Genomic DNA, 15,069 nt, shown 5'->3' on the forward strand with positions numbered 1-15,069 from the left:
CACAGATGCACGGTGCAGTGCCTTGATGTACACTACAACTGAGACCGCTGTATGTGCACACACCAAACTTGTAACTATAAAAGAGGCCTACTGGGGATTTGGCTTAATAGAGCACTGCTGTCCCAATATATGTGAGTCTGGAAAACTGCCCACAGACACAGTGCAGTGCCTTGATGTACACTACAACTGAGACTGCTCTGTGTGCACAAAAAAATGAAACAGCAGAGAAAAGACTTGACTGGAAGTCTGAGCAAGCACAATTCCTTCTTGTTTGAAAATTGCTTCTTGTTTGAAAATACCAACTCACACTATCTCCCACCCACACCACGCAAGCCCTGCCTGCAACCTACCCCAGGGGGGTAAGATAAGCAGCAAAATTTCACTGCTGGTAGCTTGTCTCAGTGGGAGAGACAGAGAGACCGTCTGAGTTCAATAAAAAAAAAGTGCGGTCAAAAAAAGCCTGGCTGGCACTGCAGCAAAAACAAACAAATATCTTTTTCAATGGAAAATTCTATCAAAGTAGCTAGCAATTGAATACAGATTTGAGACACTCAGACTAGCTCTGAGTAAAGCCACCTCCACGGACACCCCCCGCAAAGAAAGAACGTGGCACGCCGCGTGCTTAAGGTATAAATAGTACAGCGTCATCAGGAACAGCGTCATAGAGCACTGAGTGAGAGCAGCGATTGTCTGCATTAGAAAAATGCTTAGCTCTGATAGGTTGCATTCTTGTCTCCTTGCCAACCTGTCTGACCCACTCTATGACAGGGCTGTGAGGTCACTTATGACTCACAGGAAAGGGCTGTGAGGTCACTTATGACTCACAGGAAAGAGCTGGTTTTTGCTATGGATACACCCACATGGCCTTCTCCAATTTCAAATGGCCGCTAAGAAATCACTGTGAACCAAAAGAATGAAACTAATATGATATGTTTTATTTGTGGGGGATCGCCATGCGTTTCGCGAACCCACAAATCAAACAAACAGGGACTTATGCGTTGCGGATTGCACATTCGTTGAAAACGAATGCACATCCCTAGTAAGGAAGCCCTATTGGAGCCATACAGACAGCTGATGGAAAGACCTACTTCCTCCCAGCTTTATTTATTCATTCTTTCTTGCAGTGCACCGAGGGCCTGCTCTGGCAGTAGAAGCACAACAGCTGACTGGCTCACCGTAATGAATGAATCTGTTCAGACTTCACTGAAGTAATGTAAACAGTCCAGTAACCGAACCTTATGTTGACTGTAAGATATGCCCAGATGTATTGCTCGAATGTACCACTGGCTGGTTATAACTGCCGCTCCATAGGGATTATCCCCATTCCTTCTGTTTAGGGTGGTAATTGCCGCAGAAATGTTATACCAAAAGTTACCATAGTTTACCCCAGTTCCTCATTTTCATCCTCCAGCCTTCAGTTTGGGCTGCTTTGCCCTATCCTGGTGTCTTGGGCTTTTCATGCCACTCTTGGTTCCACTTTGCCCTACTCTTGGTGTCTTGGAGTGCCTTTCCCTCTGCTGTTGATGGAGTTTCATTAAACTTTGAAAACCCCCTATTTTAGAGCCCCAAATAGGATACATTGCTTCCCCCATTGACTTTCATGGAAAACAAATAACCAGATGACACACACAAACACATTTTTTTTTTTTTACCCAAACTTAACAAGATGAATCACTGAGCCAAACAAACAGATTGAATGAACTGAAGCAAAAATCTCTCTCTCATGCACATCCCTACAAAACAACCAGTGTTGCTGATGTGTTAATGCTGTTTCAAAACAAAAACACATCCCTAGTTCCAAACAAACTGGAAGTCCCAATGAGTAGGAGGAAGATGCCATATAAAAAAATGCACACATCTTGGCTCTTCTTAACCTAAAAAGAACTGTGAAACATTGATTTCTCATTTTATAAAGAATATCTGCCTTCTCACATACAGGCTGATGCAGAAAGGTTCATTCAGCCAAACGCAGTTTTACCTGCTCTTGAACGTGCATTTTCTGTGCACAAGACTCACTGCCCATGCAACAAGGAATTTTGCACACAGAAAATGTACATTGGAAAAAGTGTGGTCAGCTTAGTGCCTTTCATAGAAATCTCATGTTAATGAGGGTATTAAGCATTGCCTCCCATTGCAGTACTGGTTTAATTTGCATTTTCTTAATGCTGGAAACTTTATTCCACTTCTGACCAGGAGTAAAAGTTTCCTGGTCAGAGGTGGAATAAAGTTTCCAGCGGGTGTGTCAGAAGTGGCAAGAGGGTGCGGGAAGAGGCTTCGGGAGCACACAGCAACTTTCCCTTGCTGTATTATAGGATTTTTTTTGTGTCTTTTTCCCCCTCTAACTGCCTCACAGCAGTCTTCCCAGCACCAGCCCATACAGTGCCATACCTCTTCTCTCTGGCACCATTTTGAATTTTTTTTTTCTTTCATTCTCCTCTCAGGGACCCTCTGCCACTGCAGTGTTCAGCAGTTCTCTCATCCTTCCCTCCTGGTCAAAACATCGGGCAGACCAGAGCTTTCTCCTACCTGTCTCTCCTCTGATCTAACAGCATACAGGTTTAAAATGTGTGTTCAGCCTATGCTGAACACACATTTTTCTGACTGCACCTTTTTTGTAACTCCTGAATAGTGAGCATAGCGTTAGCTTAATACATCGGGAGTTAAAAACATTTAAATTTGTACATTAAAAAAACTGTGCACTGTATTTCAGTTTTGATGCACAGATTATTGCATTGGCTTGAAAAATTATAAACACAGAAGTCCATATTCAAAACATTTAGACAGAAGTTACTCAACTAAATGAAAATTTGGGCACTTAGCCAGCTAATAAGTTAGCCATCTAGAATTGCTGGCTAATAGGGTAATTTATCAAACCTCAATGAGGGGTTATCACTTGCATTAGGACCTTATCAAACACAATAAGTACCACATCGCAGCAATAATATTTAAATTCAGAAAAGGGGAGGGGTTTCAGTGGGCTTTGGGTGGAGTAAAAACATTTTAATTCCGGTACTGCTGGGGGCAATAATGTTTTACATATTATATCGCTGGCAGTGCACCAGAATTAACATCACCTTTTCTATTGGCGGTACGGGGGCAATACGGTATGGTGCGGCTGCAACTACATCAGGAGAAGACGCACCACTGCGATGCAGTTGGCTGCACAATTTTGCCCCCGTCCCTTTTTCTTAGTGTAGGGGTTAGGGGCCACTTTGACATTCAAAGTGAGACGTATGAACAGAACAGTGCTCTCTTGTGAAGATTTGATGACCCTCGGAGTGAGGATACTCACCCAAAGCTGAGATAACATTGCACAAATTTCAGCTTTGGGTGAGTATCCTCACTCCGAGGGTCATCAAATCTTCACAAGAGAGCACTGTTCTGTTCATACGTCTCACTTTGAATGTCAAAGTGGCCCCTAACCCCCTACACTCATACCTAAACCCCACCTCGAGTTACTAGGTGGACCTACCATAGGGATACAAATACCTCCCTATGGGGATGACATTATGGCCAAGCTTGCTCTCACTCTCTCAAAAATGGTTCACCCAGTGGTCATATGCAGGAAATACAACAGGTCTGACACCTATCACAAATTCAGATAATGTTATCATAATATGCACTAACTTAGCTCTTCACATAGGTAATTAGTCCAAATTGCAATAAACTGAATTTTTGCATAAACCACGCCCCTTTTGCAATCGCATGCGGTACTTACCACATTTTGATAAATCCAGGCCTTAGTGTGTAGCACAAAATGACTAAGTTGCATATAGGGAAATACAGCCTGATCAGGAAGATCATAGGTTGTTTGTAGTGTTGGAAAATTAACAAGCCCAGATAAGCCCCATATGTGTACCCATCTTAAAATCCCAAGTGATTGCCAAATTTGAAAAGCAGGATTCGTCAACCCAGGCAAAAAGTGACGATTATAATAAAGAGATGTGCTAAAATGATAACCCCTAGATCCAACTAAAAGAGTACACCACCTATCCCACACCAAAAGGGAGAGCGATAATGATGGGTATACATCTCTGGTAATTTCCCAGGCTCATTTAGGCTGCCAAATTAATGAAGAGAGGTAATTTGCCCAATAAGGCCTGTGCCAAAATGACCCAAGGTTTTGGGTTTTCCGTGCGATGCCAGTCTACTATTGCCCTGAGATTAGATGCCGCATAGTACCAGGCCAAATAGGTACTCCCAAGCCTCCCCTAGATTTAGGTAAAAATAAAACATGACTGGCCACCTGGGGATATTTATTCCCCCAAACAAATCTCAATAGCCTATTCTGCCACATTTTTAACATGGAAGCCATTATTACTGGGAGTGTCTTGAAGAGATAACTAATTCATGGCAGCATGTTCATCTTTAGAGTGGCTATTCTCCTCAACCAGGAAATATAACAATTCCATTCCTCCATGTCCTTATAGATCCCAGCCATTAATGGAGCACAATTTAACTTAAATAGATCCTCCCTACTACTTATGTAAACCCCCAGATATTTAATCTTATGATTTGCCCACTTAAATGGGAATTTATTTATTTATTTAGAACTTTTATATACCGACATTCATTTGCATATCACATCAGTTTACAATGAACAGGAAAATAACATTGGAAAGGAAAATAAAAGTTACATGTAACAGGGAGATGAAGGAACAAGGGGGGAAATAGTATAGAAAATAAAGGGGGGGGGGTCAATAGTATAGAAAATAAAGGGGGGTCAATTTCCCCCAAAGTATCTTCTTCTCAGCACAGGGAACTGTAATAGTATATATTTCGGACTTGTCCCAGTTGATGCAGAATCCTGATACAGAGCTAAAGGCTTCCATTTCCTTCACTGTTGCTGCAAGGGACTCTAAAGGATCTGTTAATGTGAATAGAACATCATCAGCAAATAAAGACAATTTGCAAGAGAAAGCTCCAAGCGTAATACCACGGCCATATTACTCTGAATCCTAATAGCAAATAGCTCCAAAAAAAGGGCAAACAGGAGATGAGACAATGGGCATCCTTGTCTTGTGCCCCTGCCTACTGGAAACCCCTCAGAGTAACCCCCATTAACCATAATACAAGCTTTAGGATTAGTATACAGCTGACGGATCCAATGAAGAAAATATTCCCCAAACTTCATCTGCTCCAATGGCCAATGGACTAGATCAAAAGTTTTTTTCCACATCAACAGTGAGAAACAGGGAAGAGATATTTCACCACCACATAATATTGACCATTTTATGGACATTGTCGGCGGCCATCCTTCCTGGTATAAAACCAGCCTGATCTGAGTCTATTATATTTGCAATAAATCCATTTAACCGGGAAGCTAGAATTTTTGCCAAAATCTTTAAATCCAAGTTAATCAAAGATATAGGGTGATAGGATCTTGGCAGGGTTTAGCCAGAATCGTAATTCCTGCTATATTAGAAGTGGGCAATAGAGATGTGTATCGTGTGATCGATCGTCTTAACGATCGATTTCGGCTGGGGGGGGGGAGGGAATCGGATCGTCGCGGTTTTGTTTTTATAAATATCGTGTAAATCGGGGGAGGGCGGGAAAACCGGCACACTAAAACATCCCTAAAACCCACCCCGACCCTTTAAAATAAATCCCCCACCCTCCCGAACCCCCCCAAAATGTCTTAAATTACCTGGGGTCCAGTGGGGGGGGTCCCGTTGTGATCTTCCACTCTTGGGCATCGGGCGCGTTGATAGAAAATGGTGCCGGCGCCATTTTGGTTCCTGTTCCCCGACGTCACGAGCATAGGAGATCGCTCCCGGACCCCCGCTGGACCCCCAGGGACTTTTGGCCAGCTTGGGGGGCCTCCTGACCCCCACAAGACTTGCCAAAAGTCCAGCGGGGGTCCGGGAATGACCTCCTGCACTCGAAATGTGTTGCCGTACGGCGGCGCCATTTTGCTGTATGGCAATATGGCCGGCGCCATTTTGCAAAGCAAAGCAAAGCAAAATGGCGCCGGCCATATGGTCATATTGCCGTACAGCAAAATGGCGCCGGCAGTACGGCAACACGATTCGAGTGCAGGAGGTCGTTCCCGGATCCCCACTGGACTTTTGGCAAGTCTTGTGGGGGTCAGGAGGCCCCCCCAAGCTGGCCAAAAGTCCCTGGGGGTCCAGCTGGGGTCCGGGAGCGATCTCCTACGCTCGTGACATCGGGGAACAGGAACCAAAATGGCACCGGCGCTACCTTTGCCCTGTCATATGACAGGGCAAAGGTAGCGCCGGCGCCATTTTCTATCAACGCGCCCGACGCCCGAGAGTGGAAGATCACAACGGGACCCCCCCACTGGACCCCAGGTAATTTAAGACATTTTGGGGGGGTTCAGGAGGGTGGGGGATTTATTTTAAAGGGTCAGGGTGGGTTTTAGGGATGTTTTAGTTTGCCGGTTTTCCCGCCCTCCCCCTTCCCCCGATTTACGATTTTTGACGATAAATCGGGGGAATTCCTATTAAATATCGCCTCTAACGATTTTTGACGATTTAAAATATATCGGACGATATTTTAAATCGTCAAAAAACGATTCACATCCCTAGTGGGCAATAAGCTATTCTTGAAACGAAAAGAATTATACATCTTAGTGAGTGGAGGAATCACTACATGGGCAAATTTCTGATAGAAGTGAGATGTATAACCATCTAGCCCGGGGGACTTCCCAGATTTTGAAGATTTTATAGCTATGGGCACCTCAAGCTCATATATTTCTTTATCTAGGGCATCCTTTGAGAATTTGATAAGTTAGAGAGAGGTATCTGCTCCAAATAAAGACTTATTTCCTCAGTGGAGATCTGGTTATTAGGACTATATAAATCAGAATAACATTGTAAAAATCTCCGCTGTATATCTGTATGCTCCGTTAATATTGTTCCATCCACATCCTTAATCTTAACTACTTTATTCTGCACCATTCATTTCTTCAGTTTTTGAGCTAACAATTTCCCCGCTTTGTTGCTTCCTCAAAAAAAAGACGAGTCAGCACTAATGAGTGGGCAATTGAAACAGAGTTTAATCTGTCTAAGTGATGTCAGCATGCAGCCAATTGTCGATATTCAGATGAAGATAACTTCTGCTTATGTAAAGACTCCAGGTGACCTATCCTAGCCATTAACTGCATTCGCTGTTCCTCCCTCAATTTCTTTAAATGAAAGGTTCTGGATTTAAGATGGCCCCGTGCTACAGCTTTTAAGCAGTCCCATAACACTGTTGGAGCTATTTCGAATGACAGTATTAAGTTGGGTAAAATATAATCATCCTCTAGAAAGGATTCATTTACCGTAATTGCCAATAGCAATGTCCCTAATCATAGTGGGGCAGATTTTTAAAAAGTACGCGCGTGCATACTTTTCTTCGCGCACCCAGCGCAAACAAGAGTACGCCGGATTTTAATAGATACGCGCGTAGCTGCACATATCTTTTAAAATCCGGGGTCGGCGGGCGCAAGGCTGCGCAAAATCGGCAGCCTGCGTGTGCCGAGCCGCGCAGCCGGCCTCGGAGGGAACTTTCTTTCTGGCGCCACCCACCCCCCGGCCCCAACTAATTCCCCCCCACCTTTATTTCAAAATTTACGCCTGCCTGAGGCATTCATTGAGACTGTCTTAAAGGAAGGCATGAGAAAAAACCTACCTTAGAACAGAAGGCACTACTACACCCCAGCAAAGTCCCAAACTGCCCATCTACCAACCCAAAATCTGTAATTCCCCCTTCAGTTATATAAGACCAGCTCTGTACAAACAGGATCTCCCCAACAAATGCTTCTCCCCAAAACACATATCCATGTAGATCCCTGCCTTCATACATAATATGCTTGCATATCCATATTAGAAAGAATTAGACCTTGATACCCCATATCCTGCCCCTCAATCCTCCCCCTCCATGATTTGTAGTCACCAAACCACAAGTCTAAGAAAACCTGAAATCATCAGAGAAAGCCTCTAACCTCCCTGTCAAGCAATACACACACTGTTGCAATCAAATACAACTAGCAAACATCATAAACCTAGGCATGAATATTAACTGTTACGATGGTCAGAATATTCAGAGCAAACCCCTCCCCAGTAACTATAGAGGCTCTGTATACCAAATATTAAGAATGAAACTCCAGCCTCTTTACCAAGACCATCTAAATCCCAGCTGAGTCCAGTTCAATTATAATAAGTAATAGAGTCAGAGCCATAGCCATCACTACTCATGTGGTATCCTTAGATGATGATGATCCTTCAGAGTTTAGTCTCAGCGGTCTTCCTCCCTTTGCTACACATTGCCACTGTGGAGGCTCCTCGTGGATCTGCCTCCGCACTGTCAAATTTAGGCACTGAAAAGCCTGCATCCTTTAGAATCACAGCAGTTTCTTCTGACGTCTTCATGTGATGAGAAACTCCTTTCAAAGCAAACCATAAGCTGAATGGGTATAGCCAGCGATATCGTATATTTTCTTTGCATAGGAAACTTTTAATCTCCTGAAGCTCTTGTCACTTCCTCAGGTTAATGAAGGAAATGTCCACAAAGATAGCTGACTCATGACCTTCCCTTTGCCAAATGCTTTGCTTCTGGGCCATAGTAAAAATCTGACCTTTGATTGCATAAGAATGGAAACACACAATTATGTCCCATGGTTTATTGATGATTTTGGGGCCCAACAAGAGATGCACCCATTCAATTTTAATAGGTGGCAGCTGGCCATTGTCAAAGCTGCTGTTAGCAAAAAACAAAAGTTTTGCAAAGCTTTACCACCACATCGGCGCAATTAGCATATTCCGGAGACTCGGGTATGTCTCTGAAACGTAAATTGTTCCTATGCGAGTGATTTTCAAGATTTTCCAATTTTTCAGAAGGCAACTCACATTCGTCTTTTGTACTTTTCTGCTCTTTGTGAATGCATTGTAATTCCTCTGTATGAGACTCTATTCGAATGCCCATTTCATCGATCTTGCGGCCCATATCCGAAAGGTCCTCCTTCAGTTCTGCGATCAGTGCAGTTATCTCTTGCTTATGCATTTTAATGTACTGCCATAAATCACAGAACCATCCGCAAAATTCCTCGCGGGTGGGTAGCTCCGGCTCAGAAATCACAGATACTGTCTCAGGGCCTGTATTCACTTCAGAACCCTCTCCAGCCACCATATTATCAAGCATGGCCTCACCGACCAGTAGATTTTGTGTAAGAAAATTTGCGGACATCGATGGATTTATTCTTCACTGACATTATCCAACTGTACAGGGTAAATTGAAAAGAAATAGCTGGTGTTAGCATATGGATGCCTAAGATATTGCACTGATTCAACTGCTTGATGGAAGAGCTCGGTCTCTAGCTACCGTTTACACCGCTAACATAATTTTCTCCCAGGGCTATTCTCTTCTGAGAGATTCAGCAAAGCTGAAATGCAACAAATCTTCATCCGGCCTGCTGCCCCCCCCAGATTTCTGCTGCCCTAGGCACAGGCCTAGTGTGTCTATTGACAAATCCAGGCCTGCTTACACCAAGGTTACTGCAACTGCAAATGCTGCTGTAACCACTACCACAATTACTTTTACTGTCTATCCTAATGTAACTGTTAGTGTTGCTGCTACTGCTGCCAAAATTGTCACTGCCATCCCTAGAACTACTGCCACACTGGCACCACTACACCATCACCAGGCACAGAGTATGTCATTTGAACTGCTGTTGTGTTCTTCTAGCTGTTGCAAGTCCAACACAATTAGTAGTGCAACAGCTAGAAGAACACAACAGTTCAAGTTTAGTGGGTTGTTCAGAATTTCCATAGGCATGAAAGAGGGAGGGTTGTGCTAGGCCCATCACTGTTTAAGCCAACAGAGAGAGAGAGAAAAAAGTATTACCCAGTTCATAGGTAGATCTGGCTACTGAGAAGGAAAAGTATTTTTGTAGTTGCATCTTAAAATAAAAGAATATATAGATGAGCTGGAACAAGAAAGCTGTTGGAGGCTGAGGTCTTGGCATAGGCGACAACAAGAGAGCCAGACATTGTGGGGCAGCAAGCAGATGCTGGAGGACCACAGGAAGACGCAGAAGTAAGGCCATAGGTAGACAGTGACAGAAACCAAGCAACAGCAAATTGAAAGAGAAGGTAGAAAGATCAGCCACTTTGATTTGAATATTAAAATATGCTTCCAAATCGAAAATCTTCATTGAGGCACATGATAGTAGCTGCTATGCTGGGTAGGGGACTGAGAATGCATAAAAATAAAACTAAGCCCAGCATTAAGGAAGGAGGAGAAAGTTCTATATCAGCTCTTGTATTAGATTACAGTGACTCATCTCTAAGTAAGTGCCTCAGAGGGGTGACCATCACATTGGTACATGAGGTTTGTCTAAATGATATGGTAAGAAAATCCTAAGTTCTTGTTAAAGACCTCTTAACCTTCTCCCATTCCTTATGCACAAAACAATTAAGTACATAGAGCACAGCATACTGAGCCTATAATACTGTTTTATTGAACACTAAGACATAAGAAAGGCATTCTAAAAGCAGAGAGGTCTTACAGATACATAAGTTTTTTTTCCAATCCACATATCAATGTTTTCTATACCAGTTCCTGCAGCAAAATAATGAGTGCTTCCCATTCTCTTGCTTCCTTTGCAGGAATTTTACATATGCCTCCTTCCTTTACAGGCAGAATAATATTTCATTCAATGCAACAATGGGGCTCTTGGAACCTGAGATGACTTCCCGCCTGCCCCCATTTATTTAATTTTTCAATCAGAAATGTTTTGTCAAGCAAGCTTCATCAAAATATATGATTGCTAGATTAGAGGCTAAGAATTTCTGTTTGTACTATATGTTGTAGAAAAGGATTACTGTGTTAGCATGCAGCAATAAAATGTTTTCTAAAGAAAACGTCAAAAGTATTTGCAAAGAGATAATAAAGCTACTAGTCTAATACACATTTTGAAGATGCAAGCTTTCTGGACTACCAAGGTCCCTGGCAGGGTAGCACAGTACTTAGAAGCCAGGGCTAATTTTGAGGGGTAATTTTGAAAAGCATTTAAGCTCATAAACCATGGTTTCTGCTCATAAATCCCTATTTGGAGAAAATCTATTTAGGGTCTGTGCATATAAAGTATGCACAAAACATGATTATCTGCTCACTTTTATGCACATACCGGTAGTAAGTAGGCATGCTGGGAGGAGGAAGGGAGAAATTGGAATGGGGAGAGGATATTTGCATCAACTTTTGATTTGTAAAAGTAGGTGTGTAAATCCACAGACACAAAGTTACATTGCTTTTGAGCAGGTGCAACTGTTTGCCTATGCCAGGGGGGGCCAACTCTAGTCCACTAGAGCCACCAACAGGCCTGTTTTTCAGGACATCCACAATGAATATTTTATTTATTTATTTAACAGTTTTTTATACCGACCTTCATAGTAAATAACCATATCGGATCGGTTTTACAGTTTAACAAAGGGAAAAACTAGAGTAAACAAATTCAAGTAAACAAAAGATAACAATAGGTAGTAGAGATGTGAATCGTGTCCTCGATCGTCTTAACGATCGATTTCGGCTGGGAGGGGGAGGGAATCGTATTGTTGCCGTTTGGGGGGGTAAAATATCGTGAAAAATCGTAAAATCGCAAAACCGGCACATTAAAACCCCCTAAAACCCACCCCCGACCCTTTAAATTAAATCCCCCACCCCCAATGACTTAAATAACCTGGGGGTCCAGCGGCGGTCCGGAACGGCAGCGGTCCGGAACGGGCTCCTGCTACTGAATCTTGTTGTCTTCAGCCGGCGCCATTTTCCAAAATGGCGCCGAAAAATGGCGGCGGCCATAGACGAACACGATTGGACGGCAGGAGGTCCTTCCGGACCCCCGCTGGACTTTTGGCAAGTCTTGTGGGGGTCAGGAGGCCCCCCCCCAAGCTGGCCAAAAGTTCCTGGAGGTCCAGCGGGGGTCAGGGAGCGATTTCCCGCCGCGAATCGTTTTCCGTACGGAAAATGGCGCCGGCAGGAGATCGACTGCAGGAGGTCGTTCAGCGAGGGTTCCGGCGCCTCGCTGAACGACCTCCTGCAGTCGATCTCCTGCCGGCGCCATTTTCTGTACGGAAAACGATTCGCGGCGGGAAATCGCTCCCTGACCCCCGCTGGACCTCCAGGAACTTTTGGCCAGCTTGGGGGGGGCCTCCTGACCCCCACAAGACTTGCCAAAAGTCCAGCGGGGGTCCGGAAGGACCTCCTGCCGTCCAATCGTGTTAGTCTATGGCCGCCGCCATTTTTCGGCGCCATTTTGGAAAATGGCGCCGGCTGAAGACAACAAGATTCAGTAGCAGGAGCCCGTTCCGGACCGCTGCCGTTCCGGACCGCCGCTGGACCCCCAGGTTATTTAAGTCATTTGGGGGGGGGTTCGGGAGGGTGGGGGATTTAATTTAAAGGGTCAGGGGTGGGTTTTAGGGGGTTTTAGTGTGCCGGCTCACGATTCTAATGATTTATAACGATAAATCGTTAGAATCTCTATTGTATTGTGTTCCATAACGGTTTAAGACGATATTAAAATTATCGGACGATAATTTTAATCGTCCTAAAACGATTCACAACCCTAATAGGTAGGAATAAGTCAAAGTTACAATTCAACAGGGGGAGAGAACTTGGAAGCTTACTATATACATAGATTTGTATGCAACAGAGGCAGCGCATGCAGATTTACCTCATGCATATTCATTGTGGATATCCTGAAAACCTGACCTGTTTGTGGCCGGAGCTGGGCATCCTGGCCTATGCCATGCCAGGTTCTGCACACACCCATGAACCTTCAAAGCATATTTATGCCGATAAATCAGCTTTGAAAATTCAGGCTACTGAAAATTGCCTACCCCGTTCATTGCTGTTTCTGGTCTTGCCTTTTAAATCTTGTGTTCCCTACTTCAGTTAGTGGCGATATTTTGAGTACTTACGCAGCAAATGCCATTCATCCTGCTGGATGGTCCTAGTCAAATTGAAAGGTATATTTCGTAAGCGAATAGGCTGGGAGAAGTGGTACTTGATTGCCGTGCATCTCTGTGCAATACCTTAAAAAAAAAAAATTTGAATCCAAATTACCAAACAGCGTGGTGCATGCTGAATGAAAACAGAAAAATAAATTAATTTCTTTTTAGTAACGCAGATAGATAAAGTCCAGGGAAAAAGTGTTCAGCATAACAAAATGTTAATTAGAAATGCTTTTAAAACGTCTCTAAATATAGAGAGTAATTAACGTCTCAACAAAATACCACTTTTTTGTATTCATATATTTTTTATTGATATTCACTTTGATATATATAAATATATAAGAGAGCAAATCAAGGCTGCATTCCTGAAGAGATTTTCCCAAAAGGAAAATAAAATAGAAAAAAAGTAACCCCTTCAAGAATCAAGCCCTTTCTTCTCATTTACACATCTTATGCATTGTATATCTTCCTAATGAGCCCCATACCCATCTAAAATCTAAATTCTGCATCTATGATGAACCAGAAATCGCCAATGACGGTGACAATTATATTAGATAAACCAAAGTAATGCTTCAAATGGCCACAGAGAGGCAATGCAGTCAAATTATTTGTCCCTTGAAATCGGAATTTATTTTTTCTGCAGAGTAAACACTGCCAGCTACATCCCATGTAGTAAGCCCCAAGTATGAGGGGGCAAGCAGGAAGCAATTGGGATATTGAGCAGGTTTGTGTTACAAAAATTATAATCTACCTCATATCTTTGTACTCATTTGCTGAGAGCAAATTTTGTTATGGATGGGGCCCTCCAATGGTTAGACAGAGCTCCTAAACAAAGATGCATACAGGTCACCTTCTCATTACAGACCTGGATTCCTTTGTTCTATTTTTCATTATAACTGGACCAAACAAAAAAATACAAAGCCTGGAATACTCTATTAAAAATAAGCAGAAATAGGCACCAATCAATATCAGCATAAAAATCCATACTTTGAGGGAAATTTTCAGCCAGGCCAGGAGCATCTAAGATCACCATTTAATAAGGCTGGCGATCTTAAGTACATTTTCAGGTGCAACACTTTGCAGCTAAACTTCACAAAAATCTAGTTGTAAACCCACTCCTGAAGCCACCTTGTGAATTTAGCTAAATATAGCTACTCAGTGGGGGAATATTTTTAAAAGCAGATGTGATGGAGTGCCCTTTTTTGCCCCTAAAAAGGTAGCCCTTCTCTTTACAAGAATGTTCACAGAGGCTTTGGCTGATCTGAGTGTTCTCAGGGAGACAAGAGGTCTCACTAGACCTTGCCTACATGCGATGTCAGTGGAATGTCAATGTGACAAGCAGGAATACCACTCCCCAGTGGGAGAGGTTCTAACAGGTTATAAAAAATCCTACATCCACTGAGGATGGTCATGGTACTTTCATATCTGCGTTATGTGTTTTTGTTCATTTATTGTACATGTTATTTTTATTTTGTATGTACATATATGTAATCTATTTTGAACACAATATGCATAATATAAATCTTTTTTAATACATAAATAGATATTTGATGCAAGGATGAGGAGAAGCAGGGAAAAGCTGAGAACAGGATTTCAAAATCAGGAGTCTGTTGCACTGGCAGCCAGCTCTTCACAGAGTTGTACTAGAGGGCCTATCCCTTTATAGGGAAGGATCATAAGAGACAGAGGAGAAGTATTCCCGGATTGAGGATCCTAGGAGTCCAGAAAGAGGGAAAAGGAGAAGTGTTTATGATTCTCAGGAGCCTCAAGAAGAAAGAGATTCCCTGGAGTTTGAGAGATGTGTGTATAGCAAGTTTGCTTACTGTAAATGGGTTCTCTACAGGATGAATTAGCCATGACACATGGGGTTTCATCATTTGAACACATCAAATGGATACTTCTCTCCTAGTTCATAAAGTTTTCACTTTACTAGCATGTATGGGAGTTCCCATGCAGGCACTGCCTCATGAGCCTCTCAATTAATTGTAGAGCTGAGCTGTAGCTTGGTAGTCAATTCTACAGGGAGGTGGGCGAGTATTAAACATGTCTAATTCATCCTGCTGACTACAGAGAACCCTGTTTACAGTAACCAAACTTGCTTTCTCTGTTGACAAACAGG

The 15,069-nt window shown here is 43.0% G+C and overlaps 1 protein-coding gene across 4 annotated transcripts in view; it reads right to left on the reverse strand.

Moving 5' to 3' along the window:
- TMEM178A (transmembrane protein 178A) overlaps positions 1 to 15,069 on the reverse strand; it is a 272,754-nt gene that overhangs the window by 110,848 nt on the left and 146,837 nt on the right. For all 4 annotated transcript variants that reach the window (XM_029594349.1, XM_029594348.1, XM_029594347.1 and 1 more), the window contains exon 2: positions 12,918 to 13,031. In XM_029594349.1, the coding sequence (XP_029450209.1) occupies positions 12,918 to 13,031 (114 nt within the window). The remainder of the gene's footprint in view (positions 1 to 12,917; positions 13,032 to 15,069) is intronic.

Source organism: Rhinatrema bivittatum, chromosome 3, assembly GCF_901001135.1.
Source record: "Rhinatrema bivittatum chromosome 3, aRhiBiv1.1, whole genome shotgun sequence".
Lineage (NCBI taxonomy): Eukaryota > Metazoa > Chordata > Amphibia > Gymnophiona > Rhinatrematidae > Rhinatrema > Rhinatrema bivittatum.